The 18,058-nt window shown below is 47.8% G+C and overlaps 1 protein-coding gene and 1 pseudogene across 1 annotated transcript; both read right to left on the bottom strand.

Annotated features, from left to right (window-relative positions):
- Window positions 1-3,036: 3,036 nt before the first annotated feature.
- On the bottom strand, window positions 3,037-3,544 carry LOC101703024 (cytochrome b-c1 complex subunit 7 pseudogene; annotated as a pseudogene).
- Window positions 3,545-11,931: 8,387 nt separating this feature from the next.
- Foxe3 (forkhead box E3) lies at window positions 11,932-14,295 on the bottom strand. Its single transcript, XM_087214871.1, has one exon. It carries the CDS (start codon window positions 14,218-14,220, stop codon window positions 13,303-13,305), a length of 918 nt encoding a protein of 305 aa, XP_087070997.1. The 5' UTR covers window positions 14,221-14,295; the 3' UTR covers window positions 11,932-13,302.
- Between the last annotated feature and the right edge of the window lie 3,763 nt (window positions 14,296-18,058).

Here is an 18,058-nt window from a genome sequence, read left to right on the forward strand (position 1 = left end):
CCAGCTGGATCAGACAGCATTGCCAGTCCAGGCCCAGTGATTGGTCCAGGTGTAGTAACTGGTGTAAGCAAAGCCAGTCACTCCTTCCCCATGATTTGACACATTGATATTGGGACTTGGAGGTATACAGACTATGGGACTCTGGGATATGTATAATCTAGGACTCTGGGGAGAGTGTTTCTCCTTTTGGATTGGAAGACAAACATGTTGGCTTAGCTGCCAGAAGCCATCTTTCCTGCCATGTAGAGCATGCTGTTTGACACTGAGGACCACACACAGAAGGAAACAGCCTCCAAGAGAGATGGAGCCATAGTAATGGTGGGGCTTTTGTTGTTTTTTGTTTGATTTGTTTAGAGTCCCTGGACCCAGCTCTGCCTGAAACTATAACAGTTGGACTTTCCAGAGACATGAAAGAAATATCTCCTTTGGTTAAAGTAGGTTGAGCTGGATTTCTGCTAGTTGAGTTGAATTTCACAAAAAGCAAAGCCATAGGAGAGAAAGACTGTGAGTTCTAGAACCGCTGAGCTGCTCACCACCCTGAACTGCCTGCACAGACTTTATGTGAAAAGTGTAGGGAACAGGGAAAGGAGATGTTACTAGAACCTCTGCAGTAAGTCCTGGTCTCCTATGAGCCATGGCAGCACACGGCGAATTACAGGAAAGGTAGAAAAATGAGACTGAAAAGAAACTGAGGTCTCGGTCTGATCAGTGCTGCTCTGGGCAGCAAAGACAAAGCTCCCAGTTTACCGCACCTTTTATTCAGTACTCAGTACATCAGGAGAAACAAATGTAACGAATTGCTTGCAGAGAGTTCAGTACATTTGCGTAAATAAGATGGTAACAGTCCAAGAACAATGAGGAACTGAGTAGGTGTTTGTTCCTCTCGGGATGTTTTCAGCTCCCAGGATGTTTGTTGTCCACAGCATCATGGGATCATTGAGGTCTCAGTTGTGACTGGAGACCAAAATGGAGTTATGTCTCGGAATTCCATGGGTGGGCTGTAGGCAAGAGAACTAGGCTAACCAAATGATTTTACCCTAAAATTATTATGTAGCATTGCTCCCGACAAAAAGGACATAAATCTCAACCTTGTGTAAGCCACTAATGTAGGATGGGAGGGGCAGTCTGTCACAAGAAAGGGTGGCAAAATGACCTATAGACACGGAGGAAAGACCAGGGGTCCTTAGCCTGAAAGAAAAAATCATGTGTAGCCAGGTGTGGTGGTGCACACCTGTAATCCCAATGGGAGGCTGAGGCAGGAGGATCACCAAGAATTCAAGGCCAGCCTGAACTGCACAGTGAATTCAAGGCCACCCTAGAATATACAGCAATTAAAAAAACAAAAAGAAAAAAACAGACACAGCCACCATATCCAGATCCCTAAGGGCTGAGATGGGGCAGAGATTAAGGCAAAGGGGAGCCAGAAAGCTGTGATGAGACTTACTTCCTGTGACTTCATGCATGAGAAATATTCCAAAAGGGCTGTGACTCAGAGACACAGTAGGTTACCTTGAGCTACTTGATGGTAGTGAGATCTCTGTCACCTGTAGTGCTCAAGTACAAGGTGGGTGATCACTGAGTATGAATCTTAGGTGTCTAGGTACAGCAGAAAGAGTGCGGTTCTGAGAGCTGGGTTCAAATTATGCTCCTAACACTTTTTAGTCTCAGACAATAAACTCTCTAAGCTTCAAGATCCTCATTTGTAAAGTATCCAAATGGCTAGGCTGGAGACTGGGACCAAGGAAATTCTTAACCTACTCCTGAAGGACTCCTGAGTACCAGTGCACTAGCTAGAGCCAACCATGAGTCAGAATGCCTGACTCAGGTTCCTCATCCTCCTCGCCAACTTGGATGTGTTGAAGGATGCCTGCTCCATCCTCCAGGAGAATGCACCTCCCACTGGTTTGTTCTCCAGCTGCAGTGGAGACAGGGGCTGCAGAGACAGGGAGTGAGACAGGCCTCTGCTCCCAGCCTTGTTTGTCTTCCTGTGTGACCTTAGGGTTGCCCCTGCTTCTCCCAGGGCCTCCATTTCCTAATCTGACAAATGAGAAGTGCATCTATCCCCTGTCCTGGTCAATCCAGCTGTAAAATCAGAGCTCTTAACAACAATGCCCCAACTATAATCCCAAATCTGAGCACTTCCCATTCACAGCAATAGTAATCATGTTACAGCATGGCACTCCCAGCACCCTCAGAACCTGCTGAACAGGGCCCCCTCATTCTCCCACCTAGGTCAGCCCCAGAGATGCTACATAAGCTGACATCACAGGTCTGGGCTAAACCAGAGGTGCCCAAGTTGCCGAGGACTTTGTTTCTAGCCATGGAGTTTAGCTCTGTTTATCACATGCAATCCTTCACGGGGGCTTCTACTTCTTGCCTCAAAGCTGGGGCCACTCATTTGGGGAATTAGAGTAATGAAATGGAAATCAGAGGCAGATCTTAGAACTCAAAGAAAGGATTCACAATTGGGAGGCCAGATGGGGAGAGAAGCATGTTTCAGGAAGCCTGGAGGACTGAAATACAGAAGTCAAAAAGCTGCTTCCCCACACCTGCCACTGATGCCCAGGGCTTGGGGCTAAAAGGTAGAGGAGCCATCACCCTGGACACAACATCCAGGGCACAGATCTCATCCAGGGAAGGGAGGCAAGGACCCAGCCCTCCCAGATCTAGGGTCCACAGTACCTAGTGAGGGGCCCTGGTGACAGATTCTGATGAGAGGCCCTGGGCATGAGGGCAGTGAGTTTGAGATGAAATTTTGACTGTGGTCACCAAGGGTCCCTTTGAGAAAAGGAGACAGCTATTGAAAGAGCCAGTACCTAGGGACCTTGGTGTCCTGAAAAGGGCTACATGGAAATCCATTTCTAGAGCTTTCTCCTGCAGATAGAGTATAGACATATGATAGGAAATACACACAAGGTCTCCATCAGTATTTTAAAAAGTTGGAGACAGTGTAAATACCCATCAAGAAGGGGGCAGTTAAATCATGACATACCCATAGAATGGAATAGTGTGCTGCATAAAAGAGAAGAAATCATATTACAGGGAAATATGCATACCCATGTTTATTAGAAACACATTTTTTTATTATTCAGACATTTATTTAAAGTAGGATGTCTGAAGACTAAATAATTCTTAAATTATATTTCAGGCTTAATCAAGTTCATAAAAATATTTTGAAGACAGCTGCATCCACAGATTTCAACTGTGATTATTTTTTTGCCCATTCTTCTCTTTCTTTTCTTTCATGAATAACCTCTTTGAGATATGGTTCAAGGTAGAATTTATCCTCCTCATATTCTGTCCACTGTTCTTTCAGCAAGATCTGATGCTTCAGGCTCAGGGCCAATGCTCTCTTAATGCGAAACATCCTATCATTATAAAGGTTCTCGGGAAGCCTTCTTATGGCTTCTTTTACGTCTTCGTCTTCATATATTGGATCATCACAGGTTAAGCCCAGTTTATTGAAGCCTGCAGCACTGTAACACCATTTCCGAATACCATCCAGCCACCGGCCTGATGCTGCAACAACAAGCCTGCCCACCATTTTGACCCAAGAGTGAAGGGATGGCTCAGAAACACAATTTTTAAAAAAATTTTAAATTAATTTTATTGGTGCATTTTAGGTATACAATTTAATGACATTCATCACTGGAGATCTGTACATTTATATAATCTCTCTTGATTCTTATTTTTCCCCATTCCCCTGCCCTCCCTTCAACCCCTCCAGCCCTCCATATAGAGACTATTTCCATTTCTCCTTTTCTCATATTTTTTCTTTTCCCTTCTTTCCTTTCCCTACCTCTCCCACTTCCCCTTCCCCTTTAGACCTTTTCTTCCTATTTCACATTATCAGTTATACATTTTGATCCTTATTTACACTTTTAGTTTCTCACACCAGATAAACTATTCAATATTTACACATGTGTGTCCTATTTATTTCACTTAATAGTTAGAAACACAATTTATAATAGCTAGATCTTGGAAACATGTATATGTCCATCAACAGATGAATGGATAAGGGAAATGTATTTATACACAATGGAGTACTATACTCCCATAAAGAAAGATAAACTTGCAGTTGAAGGTAAAGAGATGCACCTTGAGAACAATGGTAAGTGAACTAAGTCAGGCACACAAGCTCAAAAACTGCATAGCTTCTCTTAAATGAGAAACAAAATATATATAAATATACAAAAGAAAAGCAATAAACAGAAAGTAAAGAGAAGTTCAGACACATCCCCAAATTGCATATTTCATTGTTTCAAAAACATTTTAATACATTTGCTAATTTGTTTCATTTATACTACTAGTTTACCTTAGATTGCTGCAAAGATAGTTTTGTGCTATTATCTATTTCTTTTTCATAAGAATTGGTTTGATTTATATCTTGTACTCTAAGTAACTACTTTGAAGATAATAGTCAGTGTATTTAACTATTGTTATTCTTATTTTGTTACGAATTTTTGTTTTATAAATAAAATTTTAAAATAAAAGAATAAAGTTTTTTAAGTATTGATCTGGAAAGAGTTCTGTACTACTGAGTAAAAAAAAAATCAAGGTATGAACAGTGCAAGCATTATGCTTCCAACTGTATTTTTTTTAGGAAAAATTAATGTATATTGGTTTATCTATGCAGCAAAAATATATAGAAGGATGAATTAAAAAACTAATAACTGATTATCTGTTAGGGAAGGTGGGGAACAAGAATAGAGGAAACTTTTCATGGGACACTTTTTTATATTTTTCCAAGTGAATGTATGATGTATGTAACAATAAAATAAATACCTTCAAAGAAAGAGTTGAACCAATAAATAAGACCAAGTATGCAAGGACGTAAGAATAATAAAAAACTGTACTGTCTGCTGAACACTTCCTAGGGGCTCCAACCTGAAAACAGAACTGGTGGCTGTGAGTTCTCCAGGCAGGAATGTGAAAGCCAGACCCAGTGGGTGCCTGTGTCATTGCCAGCTCCGAAGGCAGGGAATTAGCTAAGTCCACTAGCAAGGGCATGGTCTTCCTATGCCATTCCCGTCCTTCTGGCTTTGGCTCCCTCCCTCTCTTGGAGCCACCAAAACTGTGTTGAAAGTGCCATTCTTTTCAGTCATCTAGCCTGGGTAGCAGTTAGGATGGATGGGAAGAAGGAGTCCCTTTTTTTTTTTTTTTGGTTCCAGGGATCGAACTCAGGTCCTTGGCTTGCGAGGCAGGCGGCGAAACCACTGAGCTAAATCCCTGGCCCCAGAAGCAGTTTCTTAAGAACTGGAACAGCAGGTCTTCCCTCCCTTCCCTTAAACCCCAACCCAGAGCCAGGCTGCCTCAGGAAGCTGCTTTGGGAGCACACAAGGCCCCACCTCTCCCAACTTGATGGGGGACTGTGTCTCCCCTCAGCAGGGTTCAGGCCTTTTACCTCTTAATTTTTCTCAACTCCCTAAACCCCACGTCCAACCTCCAGAGAAAGGGCAGCTCAGGTTAAAGCCCCAGTGTGCTCAGCTCCGGCCATACTGCCCAGTGAGCAAAACATTGGAGAGAGAAGACACAGGCCTATCTGGGAAGGCCTCAGTCAGGCGGGGTAGTAAATCTCCATGGCCAGTTGCTTCCCTAGCCAGCCAGAGAGAATAGGACACCTTCTCTGGTTTTAGAGGAGACAGGCTGAGGTCAGTACAGAGACACCAACTGGTTAGTAATCTAACAGCTCCCTCATCTTGTAAAGCACTCTGCACACTACCACTACGTTGCCATCTACCAATATTTGACTTTTCTGAACTGGGTCAGCATCTGATTCATTTCTGAGTCCCCAGCTGGGGAAGAGAATAGGGCTGTCAAGGAACTTAAGAGTTAGGGATTACTGTGAAGGGCAGAGAAAGAAAAGGACTTGCCTACGTAACCTGGTTCTAGACCTCAGGGTTCCTGCCTTCAGCCTAGCACCCTTCCCTCAATTTCCCTCTTGCAAAGTAGACCACCCATTCCACTCCTATTCCAAAGCTCTCTGCAGTGGGGCAGCTACCAAGGACTACCAAGAAGAGGGAGGAAGATGGAAGATCTAGGAGGGCTTCCCAGAGGAAGTGGGAACCACAGTCAGTTTCCCTCTTTGGCCCCGGTGGCTTTCCGGAGCAAATGCCTTTCAGCCACCAGAGTCTCCTCCCCGTAGTCCCAAACAGCTTCCTAACCAATCCGGGCTTTGCTGCAGTCATTTCCTATTCAAATCAGGCGCATAAAAGGTGACCAATAGGTGGCGCTTTGATCACCAGAAAAATGGAAGAGCTTGGAGAACGGAGTATAGAGAAAGGGGAAGGAGAGGGGCAGAGGGTAAGGAAGAAGCTAAAAAGAGTCTAAAACAAGAGAAAACTAAAGGCTGCCACTTGGCTTGGAAAGATAGATCTCAAGGTCAGAACTGTGGGGCTGGGGATGTCAGGGTGAACTAAGGGATGTTATTGGTGCCGGCTGTTTTCCATACAAGTTTCTACCCCCACTCACTTCTTAGAGGAAGGAGAAAGACTTTGGAGTTAGGCTGACCTAGACCCAAGTCCCGAGAATCAATCTCTTGGCAACTTGACCTTGTTACATCACTTGACTCTTCTGAGCTCCAATTTCATCATTTGTAGAGGCAATGATCTATATATCCTATAAAGGACAGCTAATAACTCTAATAATGCCACTTTTGCATTCCAGAAATAAACTGCACTTGGTGTTTTTTTGTTCTTCAGTTTTGTTTTTGTGTTTTGAGACAAGGTTGCACTGTGTGGTTCAAGCTGGCCTCAAACTCTGATCCTCCTGACTCAGACTCTGGAGTGCCGGGATTACAAGTGTGCACCACCACACCCGGCTAGTGTATTTCTGTATTCCATGCCTGGATTCAATTTGCTGGTACTGTGTTTTTTGACAGAACTTGCATCTCCTTTCATAGTGAAATTAGGTTACATCTGGCGGGCTCGCCCCTTCTTTATCAGGTTTTTTTCTTTTGGTACTGGGGATCAAACTCAGGACCTTGAGCTTGCAAGGCAGGCCCAGTGCCACTGCGCTACATCCCCAGCCCATTTATCAGGTTTTGATAACAATTAAGTAGACTGGGATGACTTTCAAGTGTCTGCCTGGAATGATTCATGTAACTAGAAAACTAGTTTCCTTGGTGGTTCCACAGAGTTTCCGGGTAAAACAGGTTGGCGGAAGTGCCCTCTGGTGGGAGCAAGGGAGCAACTGCTTCTGACAGTGTTTCTGTGTTCGTGGATCTATTGAGATGTTACCCCGAAAGTCAGTCCAGCCAGACCAGGGCTCTCTGCCAGACAAATGGTCACCCTAAGCTTTTGGGGTCAGCATGAGGCTATTATTAAATGAGCAAGTTGGTAGCCTTGGTGGACTCACAGGATTTTAGCCAATGTCTGATTCCTTTTTTTTTTTTTTTTTGTCCAGGGGATCGAACTCAGGACCTTGCACTCACAAAGCAGGGGTGTCACCACTGAGCTAAATCCCTGGCCCCCCATTGTATTCATTTATAAATAATCCATAATTATCACTCTTCTAAGAAAAGAGTCGTTTATTTAGATAAGCATTTTTACATTTTCAATTCCTTCATTTGAAGTATTGTCCAAGAACATATTCTTATAAATGCAGGAATTTATGAGAAAGTTTGAATGTTATTTTCATTGCAGTAATAGTCTACCAAAAAATTAAAAATAAAAATAATTTAAACCATATTTGAGGGCCACCTAAATTACTTCTTATAACACAAGTCTGGTATTTAAAGTATTCATTTACCCTTATTGTCAAGTAGTGCCACTTTAATCTTGAGATGAGGCCAAAAAAGGGTAGGTTTTATATGAAAGGGGCCAGTCCCTGGGTGGCCTGCTACATGAAGAAATGCTTCCATTTTGTTCAATAGAGAGAAGTGGGGGGTGAGTTTTGTTATCACCCAGCTCAAGGCAGGTCAAACCTCAGAGAGCTGCTGAGGAGAAGGGAGTGCCATGGTCACGGTACAAGTGGTTTATTTTCAGCAAAACAGTATCTTCTTTTACATTCGATTAATGGCATGGACTTGAAATTTGATTTTATTCCTGTTTGAATTTATCAAAGATTTCAACAGTTATGTAAAAACTAGAAGTCTAGGGCCAGGGATTTAGCTCAGTGGTTCTGGCTCCTGCCTCACAAGTGCAAGATCCCGAGTTCGATCCCCGGTACCAAAAAAACAAACGAACAAACAAATAGAGTCTAGGACCTTGGGATGTAGCTCAGCAGTGCCTCACCTGCCCGGCAAGCACAAGGTCCTGAGTTCAATCCCCAGTACCAGTACCGGAAAAAAAAAAAAAGAAGTCTAATGAATTTATAATGGCACATACCGAGTGACATCATTTAACAATTTAAAATCAACACTGAAGGTTCACGGAATTTTTTCCTTTAAAAGTAGACAATATTGACCTCTTGTATATTGCAAAATCATTCCCTTAACCCTCTGCTTCCAGGATCTTTCAGAGCAGAACATGGGCTGAAAGCAACACTGTCACTAGGTAGAAGGGCTTCCATGCTTCTCTTTTTCTTTCCCAGGTTAATTGCCTGGCTTCCTAGGTCGTACATACCCAGAGCTCCAAAAGTTCCCTGAAGGAGCTTCTCTGTTGTCATGACTGTCAGTGTCCCTGCCAAGGGTGCCATTTTTCTACGTAGCCAGTGTGCACCCGGTGTGCCGGGGTAGTGTTGACCCCTTTCTAGCTGGATCCAGGAGCCCATAACATCACCCCAGGCCCTAAAGCCACTCTTCTTTTGTTCCAAGCCCTTCTAAGTCTGGTGCAGCCCCCTTCCAGGGATTCTTCTGTCGAATCTCCTCCTATAAGGCACTCTCAGTAGTCTCCCTGCCTTCATCCTTCCACCCAAAGATATCATAACACTGAGCCACCTTCCTAGCTTGCCCGGAGGTAACACACACTGAGCTGAGAAAAACCTCCCATTCTCCAATTCCCCAGTACCCTTCCCACCCACACACCCATAAAGTCTACCGAAACAGCTTCAACTCAAATATTTGTCAAAGTGCATGCTTAACTTCTCATGCTAAAACAATCATTTTAATTTCAAATGTATAAAGTTTCCAAAACAATTTACCTCTACTGGAACACGGGAATAAATCAAGAAAAAGAAAAATACAGAATCAAGGAAGCAAAAGATTCAACACAGGTCAGAGATAGTGGGAATTCCCAGGATAACTATGAAGGGACATTCCAGGTCCACATCTGTATAGCAGACATGGAAAGCTGTCAGTCCAAGTTGGAGCTGGACAATGGAGTAACCTGGGAGAGATGCTCCCAGGATGGCAAAACATAGCCACCAAAAGCAAGGATGGATTTTTTGATAAGTTTGACTTCACAAAAAAACTTCACTACAGTGCCACTGCAAAGTATGGGAAGATTTAGCAATGGATATAAAGGACGCTGAGCAAAAGAAAAAAAAGGTAGTATTAACTCCAGGAAAAATCAACAGTTGTACACGAGAAAAGGAGGTGTAATCATAGTACACTAGTAGCTTCTCAGAGAACAGTATTCATACAGTAATAATAGTGTGAAAGCTAAAAATTGATTTAGCCAAAAGTTAGTGATTTGGGTTGGAATGGAAAGTAATGGAGATTTTAGAGGTAAATGATTACCTTTCCTAATAGAAACTTAATCATTAGGAGTGGGGTGTAGCTCAGAGATAAGGGGCATGTCTAACCAACTCCAGGCCCTGGCTTCACTCCCCACCATGACAGAAAAGAAAAAAAAAGTAATCATTACTGTTTTGAGAGACAGGAATAAAGGTACAGAAATATGGAAGTCTATTCCAAAAGAAACAGAAATTGAAAGTAGGTGCTCAAAGGGAAAAATGCAGGGTTCCTAAGAGTGAGGCAAGACACCACTGTCAGACTTTGCTATTTGATTTGTTAGATTATGGACTGGGTGCTTGTTTCAACTTAATAGAAATAACAATTAAGCATTAAAATGTGTCTTCAGGTTAAAATGATATCCAGATTTCTACAAGCATGAAGGGTTGAATATTTGTTTAATACTTCTGAAGTTTCCATGTACACTATTTTCTCCCCAAAAGAAGGAAGAATATTAAAATCTCACTTCTAGATAAAAAGTGATTGATGTCTTTTAAAGACAGAGTTGTACTAGATTTTCATTTTCATTTTTTTAACATCTACCAAAGTATGAGTTTTTAGAACACTCTTATTACATACAGTTACTCTGGGGATGTAAACTGTCTCTTATTTGTATCTCTATTGGACACAGAGTCTGATACACAGTAAGCCCTTGATATTGTTGGATAAGTGAAAATTAAAGAGGCATTTTGAAAACTGTTCTTACTTTCCAGCTCAGCAGTGAACTGCCAAGAATAACCCCCTACCTGTGCTCTGAGTGCACCAGAATTCTGGGGACCAGGACCAGCATGACAGCGACAGAAAGGGAATTCAGAGTTCAGGAAGCACCTCCTGGCTTCAGGGCAGTAAGAGGGTCCTTCCCTCCCCTGAAAATTTCTGGAATTATCAACAGGAGTTCTGAAGCAAGACGAGAGACTATCACACCAGTTGGAGCAGAAGAAAGGCATTCAGATCTCTGTGGAACTCTACTTCTTACAGATTCTTTGCTACTCACTGAGGCCCAGGGAAGAGTGGTTTTCTCAACCAATGAGTAAGAAAATCACTTCCACCTCCACCTCTATTTCACTGTGTGTGTGTGTGTGTGTGTGTGTGTGTGTGTGTGTGTGTGTGTGTGTGTGTGTGTGTGTGTGTGTGTGTGTGTGTGTGTGTGTGTGTGGCAGGGGAGGAGGGTAATGGGATTAAAACCAGGGCCTTCAAGCTCAGCTACATCCCCAGCCCTTTTTTGTGTTTTATATTTTGAGACAGGGTTTCTAAGTTGCCAAGGTGCCTGGGCTCAGGTCCAACTTGTGATTCTCCTGCCTCAGCCTCCCAGGGTGGGAGGATTACAGGCATCAGCCACCTTGCCTTGCTCTTTTCACAAGTAACTATAAAACTGCAAGTAAGAAAGGAATGTGCTGGGCTGGGGATTTAGCTCAGTGGTGGTGCCACCAGTCTGGAAAGCTCAAGGTCCTGAGTTTGATCCCCTGTACCAAAAAACAAACAAAAAAAAGAGAAGAAAGAAGGGAATGTGCCAAGTATTGTACATTTAGTCATTACTCGTTAAGTTAGGCACAGTATCAGACACTAGGGATTTATTTGTTTGGTCAGTCAGTTAACAAATATTAAGGGAAAGGCTCCTATGCACCAGGCAAATGCACCTTTACCCAAAGCAGTTCAGAGCTGGGAGAATGGGGGCTTTCTAGGGGCATTTTCTACCACACTGTGCATACGTCCTGCCCAACCTCTAAAGAGAGACTTCCCAGACTCCCTGCACCTTTCTGCTCTTCTGAGCTGCTTGCTGTCACCCTCATCCTGTCTCACCACCCCAGAGCTTCAGATGCCTGGATCTAGAAGAAGTGCCGCAGGTATGTACAAGCAAAAAACACTCATCCTGCCTTCTGGATGTACTGATCCCCTACCCTACCCTACCCTGCCCTGAATTCAGGCTCAACTAGACTGGGAGCCCTGGGGCAGGAAGCTTGGAAAAGCCTGAAGCTTAGTGTTTGGGTCAGTCCCATAGAGCAGACCAGGGCCAAAGGCCAATTCCCCCCTTCACTCTTCAACCCAAGTCTCTGTTCAGTGCTGCCCTGTCCTTGGTGCTGTGGACAGTCAAGTCAGCTCCGGTCAACACTGCTCCATCTCACAACCCAGCAGGGGAGATAAAATAGGGGCCTAACTGACTGATGGTGCAGTTCAGCTCTAGAAGTTCAGAGCATGTGGTGTGATCTGCAACTTGGTCTCCTCATAGTAGGAGCTTTGCTCTTTTTTGGTACCAGGGCGGGACCTCGTGCTTTCGAGGCAGGCGGTGGAAACACTGAGCTACATCCCCGGCCCCTACCTTTGCTCTTTCAGACTGAGCCCCCAGCCTGGACCCTGTGCCTTGCCTCCAGTAATGTGTGCATATCAATCACAGGGGAATTTTGTTAAATTGCATTATCTAATGATCCAGTGTATGAGGTGGGGCCTGAAATCCTGTATTTCTAACAAGTTTCCAAGTGATAAAGGTATGTGGCCCACACTGAATGAAGTACAAGTTCTAGGGCACTTATCTCCTTTCTCTGAGCAGTTTCTCCCCAACCTGCAATTCGAAAGGCAGGGATTTTCCCCATTCATTCAGTGATGAACCCTTAGTTCCTAGCACAGTGCTGGGCACACAATGCTCCCTTATCCACAGGAGCTGGGAATGCCACAGCCTAAACACACTCACAGGACATGTGCACACGCACATGCACAACCCACCCCAACCCTACCAGGCTTGAGATGCCAGTGACAACATCTGACTAGGCCTACTATGTGCATGGCTTTGGTTGAATCAATTCTTAATCCCATTTCATGAAGTGGGGTTCAACACCAGATGGCATCCCACAATACAAAGTTCACCAGCTGTCCTCCCCAGCTGCTCCCCCAGTTCACAACCAGCACACCAACCCCTTCCTGTTTAATGAAACCAGCTTTAATTAAAAAATTACAATACCTTGGTAAGTCCTATGCTTTCCAGGAGGCAGGGCAGACATAGAAATCCAGCGACACCCCCTCCCCCTTCAGTCAGGAGCTCCTGGTGCTGCTTGTCTCCGAGTTACAGAACTGTCCTGGGGCCTGGCAAAAGGCAGCCAAGGCCTTTAGGTGAAAGGGGAGCACTCTCCCAGGAAGATGCTGAGGGCAGGGCCGGGGATTTAGCTCAGTGGTTCCACCGCCTGCCTGGAAAGCTCAGGAGAGTTCCATTCCTGATACCACAAAAAAAAAAAAAAAAAAAAAAGGCTGAAGACAGACCTGTACCTGGGACAAACCAGAGGTCTGATCTCTAATGTGCTGGCAAAACATGGGACGAGGTTGCCCAAGCAGAGTCAGTGAGCTGGCAACTTGAGATTGGAAGGAAGCTTCCGAAGGAACTCACCAGGGCACCTGGGGGTGGGAGGCTCTGGGGCAGGGGACCCATAGACGGCGCAGGGCGCGCGGGGCGGGGGGGGGGGGGGAGTGAAGGATCACGGTTAGAGGAAGAAACAACCAAGGGCTCACAAATTGGAAGGGACGCTTCAGTTGGATGGCGAGATGGGGGTTGGCAGTGAAGGCATTAGGAGGTGTGCTCAGTTCAGGAGGCAAGTGATGGGGGGATACTCAGAAGTGTGGCCCGCGGTGCTGTGCCAAGGCCGCCCGCCTTCCAGTTCTGGGGGAGAGGGGCGCCCAGGTGCTCCTGGCCACGGGAAAGGTTCTCACAGGTAGCGCTCCAGCCCCAGCCCCGGAGAGAAGCCTGGCTGTCTCAGGTAGGCCTCCCCCGGGCTGAGTGGGCCCACGGCGCCGGCGGGTCCGACCAAGGCCAGCAGAGGCTCGGCGGGCAGCTGACCAGGGCCGGGGCGCAGCTCGGGGAGCCCCAGGCGGTCGGGGGGCTGCACGTAGAGCGGCGGCGAGGCGGCTGCCGCGCAGGGCGGGAAGGCGTCGGGCGCGGCCAGCGCCGCCAGCTCGGGCTGCAGGCTCACCAGGCCGTCAACGCGAAAGAGGCGCGCGGGTGGCGCGGGGCCGGGCCCGGGCGCGGGCGAGTAGGGCGCGTAGGGCGCGTAGGGCGCGTAGGGGAAGGGCGGCGGGGGCCCCGGGGGCGCGGCCGCGTGCGCGGGCAGCTCGGCTCGCTTGAAGCGCTTGCGGCGCCGCAGGAAGCTGCCGTTGTCGAACATGTCGGCGGCCGCGGGGTCGAGCGTCCAGTAGTTGCCCTTGCCTGGGTTGCCCGGCTCGCGGGGCACCTTGACGAAGCAGTCGTTGAGCGTGAGGTTGTGGCGGATGCTGTTCTGCCACTTGCGCGGGCTGTCGCGGTAGAAGGCGAAGCGCTCGGTGATGAAGCGGTAGATGGCGGCCAGCGTGAGGCGGCGGCCCGGGGCGTGCGCCAGCGCCATGGCGATGAGCGCGATGTAGGAGTAGGGCGGTTTTCCGCGCTGCAGGGGCCGCCGCCGCCGCCGCCCTGGGTCTGGCGCAGGGATGGGGCCTGCCTCCCCGCTGCCCGCCGCCGCCGCCGCCGCCGCCGCCTCCTCCTGCTCCTGGCCCGGCTCGGCCGCTGCGAGAGGCCCCGACGGCGCGACCGAGGGCAGGACAGGGAAGCCCGAGAAAGCGGCGGGCGGGTCCATGTCGCTGCGCCCAGTCATGGGGATGCGGCGGCCCCTGCCCGCGGCTGGGGAGGGCAGGGCCCCGGGACTGGCCTTTTATGGCCAGGGCCTCACCACCCCCAGGGAGAGGGCTAGGACCTTCCTTGCTGGCTAGCGCCTCCAGTTCGCTGCCCCAGCCCCCTTCCCGCGCTCGCAGCCCCCTCCGCTTCGCCCCTCCCTCCCTCTGGCTCTCTTCCCTTTGGCTCCATTTTCCCCAGACCCTGCTTCATCCCTTCTGCATCTCCATTGGGTCAGTCCCATCCCAAGGCATTTGATCTGTCTCTTTCTCCCCCTTCCTCTTACCCCTCTGGGTCAATCCCAACCACAAATCCACCCATTCAGGGTACTTTCCTGGACCTCACCCCAGTTTGCTCCTCCCAGCAATCCGGTCCCCTCCATCCTCTGCCATCCTTCCATACTCAGCTGGATCAGGGATGAGAGAAGTCTTGCCAGCCCTCAGTACCCTTTGTGGCTGGTCAGGGACATGTCAGGCCCAATGCTGGATATTAGGAAGCCAGGGCTAAGGTCACAGAGAAGAGCAGGGGTTGGTTTCATATTTGGAGACCCCAGGTCAGAGTCACCATCTCTTCTTGTGCTTCCTCCCCCACATTCCTGTCATGGCCTCACTTAAGGCTTCAGGAGCCATCTTTGAGAAATCAAAATTATAAAAGGTGGTCCAGTTGCTCTAAATCAAGGATCTCCCCTAATCCACAGTTTCAAGTTGCACTTCTAACACAGCTCTGCACAACCCCCTGAGTTCCAAGGAACACTTATCCGTGTGAGAAGCTTCCACCTGGCTCTCCATACTGAAGGTCTGAGAGAGCTGCTTTCTGATCCAGACACTACTCTGCTCACTAAGTTAGGGGGGCCTTGGCAGTTTTTGTTAGATACCACCCACCACCGTAACCCAGAGGAAACTGAAAGGTGAAGGAAGCTTACCTTAAAGCCTTTCCTTGTCCTGCAGACAGGCAAGATCAAGGAACCTGGACAGGGAGCAGGGCTGAGAGTACTGGGAGACAAGTGAGGGGCCTACCATCCTAAATTTAAGGGACTCTGGGGTCTTCCAAGTGCACGGTCAGCCTTGAGAGTCAGGGCCTACTGAAATTTGGGGCCTTGTTTGCCCTACCCTAGTCCAGCCCTGATGAAGTGTGCCTTACGCCCCTACAGATGACCAAAGCTAATTGCGGCTGGCCTGTGTAGGGCTTCAAAATCCCTTCTCAAGGCTGGACCACAAAGACCTTTGCCCAGCACCAGTGGAAACTGGTAGTATCATAGCCCCTACAACTAAGCATTCTGTATTTGGTGAACACGTTAAATACATTATTTTACTTAAGTTTGAGCATTTCTGTGAAGTGTTCCAGTCCTCATTTTGTGAATAAGAAAGCTAAGGTTCTGAGAGTTTAAGCAGTTAACTTCACACAGCTAATAATGGCAGAGCTAGAATGAAACCTGAGGTCAGAGCAGTGGCCCCACCACTCTTGCAATACTACCCTTTAAAGTGGAGACTTCAGGATCCAATAAGTTACCTTGGAGTTCCTGCAGCTCCCCACACTTCAGCTGCTAAAGTTGACTCCTGCCTCTCTCTTGACCTGGTCAGCATGTCCAGGTTCCCATTGAACATCACCATGTGGCTGTTCAGTGAAATGAAATGTTTTTCTCCCTAACCCAATAGACTCTCCAACCTCATCCTGCTCTCCTACTGGTGTTCCAGATCTCAAATGGATACCCTCTTCTCCTGCCTCAGTCCCTACAACCAGGCCTTTGTCAAGTCCTATCAATGTCATGCTGTCCCCAATCCAACATTCCTTCAGTTCTTCTTGCCCCAGTTCGGCCTGCATCATTCACCAATCACTTGGGGCCTGGTCCTTTTCGAATGCTCAAGGCAAGACAGAGATGATGAGATGTACAGCCTAGTGGAGAGATGGACAATGACAAGCTATGAGGGAGTTGGTCAGGGGGCTATAGAAGCAGAGGAAGGAGAAGATTTACAGACAGTGCCCTGCCCTCAACAACAAAAATCAGCCAGGTTTATGCTGAAACAGGGAACAGTCTCTGCCTCAGTATCCTCTCCACCATGCATTCTACTGCACTGACGCAGTCCATAAGGAACACGGGACAGTGCAGTCGCCCTGGACCGCTCGCTCAGCAGGGGGCAAAACAAGCAACCATAGCAGCATGGAATCCAGTTCTAAGAGCAGAGCTACCTCTCATCTGAGCCCATTTTCTTACCAGCCAAATGGAAGCAATAACGTCTTTTTTCAGCATTGTTATGAGATCTTGTACAAAAGTGCCTGGTCCACATTGGCACTTGGTAAGAGCTTCTTCTTCCCTGACTACACAACAGGCATTTCTAGTATTAACCAGAACAACGGGGAGAGACGGCATTTTTTCATTCAGGTGCAGCATAATCCTGCACTAGACTCAGGCAAGAGACAGCACTGATGACACCTCAGCCATCCCCTATCCCACTTCCCTTTAGGGATGCAGCCCCTCCAAAGAAGTGCTCCACCACAGCCTCTTCCTTCCTTCCTTCCTTCCTCCCTTCCTTTCTTTCTTTTTCTTTCTTTTCCTTATTTCTTTTTCTGTACCAGGGATCGAACTCAAGACCTCACACTTTCAAGGCGGGCAGCAGTACCACTGAGCTAAAAATCCCCACCCCACACAGCCTCTTTCTTACACCTTCAGAGAGTGAAGGGATCAGGGTAAAATTGGCTCTTGCTACCTACTATGGCCAAAAGCAGTTTTCTTATACTTTCAATTTTCTAGTTCATTTATGCAACCTGGGACATAGTATATGTTCAATAAATGATACCAAATGTTCAGCTGGCTGTGCTAATCCCTAAGGAGAGTGGGGGCGGGGAGCTGGGCCAAAAGGCCGAGAACATAGACTTTTTCTAGTTCTTTGTGCCTGTCTGGGCCCCTCCAAAGGGCCTGCTTCCCAGAGCCGAGCAGGCAGTGTCAGGGGGCGGCCCAAGGGCTAATCCGTGTTTTCAGCGTGGCTGGGCCCTCTTTTCACAGGCCCTGGGCCGGACGTGATGCGGCTGAGCATCCGGGCATAAGATGGCCAGTGAAGGCAGCCCCTTTCTCATGGGCCTGGATTCCAGGCAGCCCAGCGTCTGAGTGGAGCCCCTGGGGCGGGAGGAACACAGTGGCTGGCCTGAGCAGTCCTTTGTCTGACCACATTGGGTGGATATTCAGGCTGGCAGGAGGGATTAATGGCCAGGGATTGGCCCTGGGGCCGGCCTTCCCACTGCCCTTTGGAGGCCAAAGGCCCAGGTCAGGGCACACAGCATTGATGACTCTCTAGATAGGAGTGGAAATTCCCAGCCTTGTCCAAAGCTGTTTGCACTAGACCCCCAAGACCCCCTGCCCCCAACCCCAACTCTGCAGAGGTACCACTAAGCCCAGACATAATTCAAGGCAAGCAGCAGTTGTGGGGCAAGAGCTTACCAAGTACTCAGCCTGGGAGAGAGGGTTGGGGCTGAAAGTCATCTCAGGTCCTTGCCCAGGATCCCCAGCCCTCTGGGATGGTCCAATGAGCTCTGGAGAGAACCAGCCTGAGCTATCACCAGATTCCTTAAGGCTTCCTGGAACAGTTCTCTAAGACCTCCAGCTTGAGACCACCCCAGAGTTACATATTTCTAGAGTCCTCCACCACCAATGTTGAGGGGCCCCTAGCCCAGAGAGAGCAGAAGGGACTTAGGACCTACAGGAAATTCCAGTACCCCCCCCCCCCGCCAACACCATTTTGAGGTACTCAGGGGCCCTGCAGATCTTCCTCCTTACCCCTCAGAACCAGAGCTGCCTTAGCTCATTCCTCAGGAGGCTGAGGCAGGCA

Source organism: Heterocephalus glaber, unplaced genomic scaffold (assembly GCF_053883595.1).
Source record: "Heterocephalus glaber isolate CG9 unplaced genomic scaffold, H.glaber_assembly_v1.0 deba00001451, whole genome shotgun sequence".
Taxonomy (NCBI): domain Eukaryota; kingdom Metazoa; phylum Chordata; class Mammalia; order Rodentia; family Bathyergidae; genus Heterocephalus; species Heterocephalus glaber.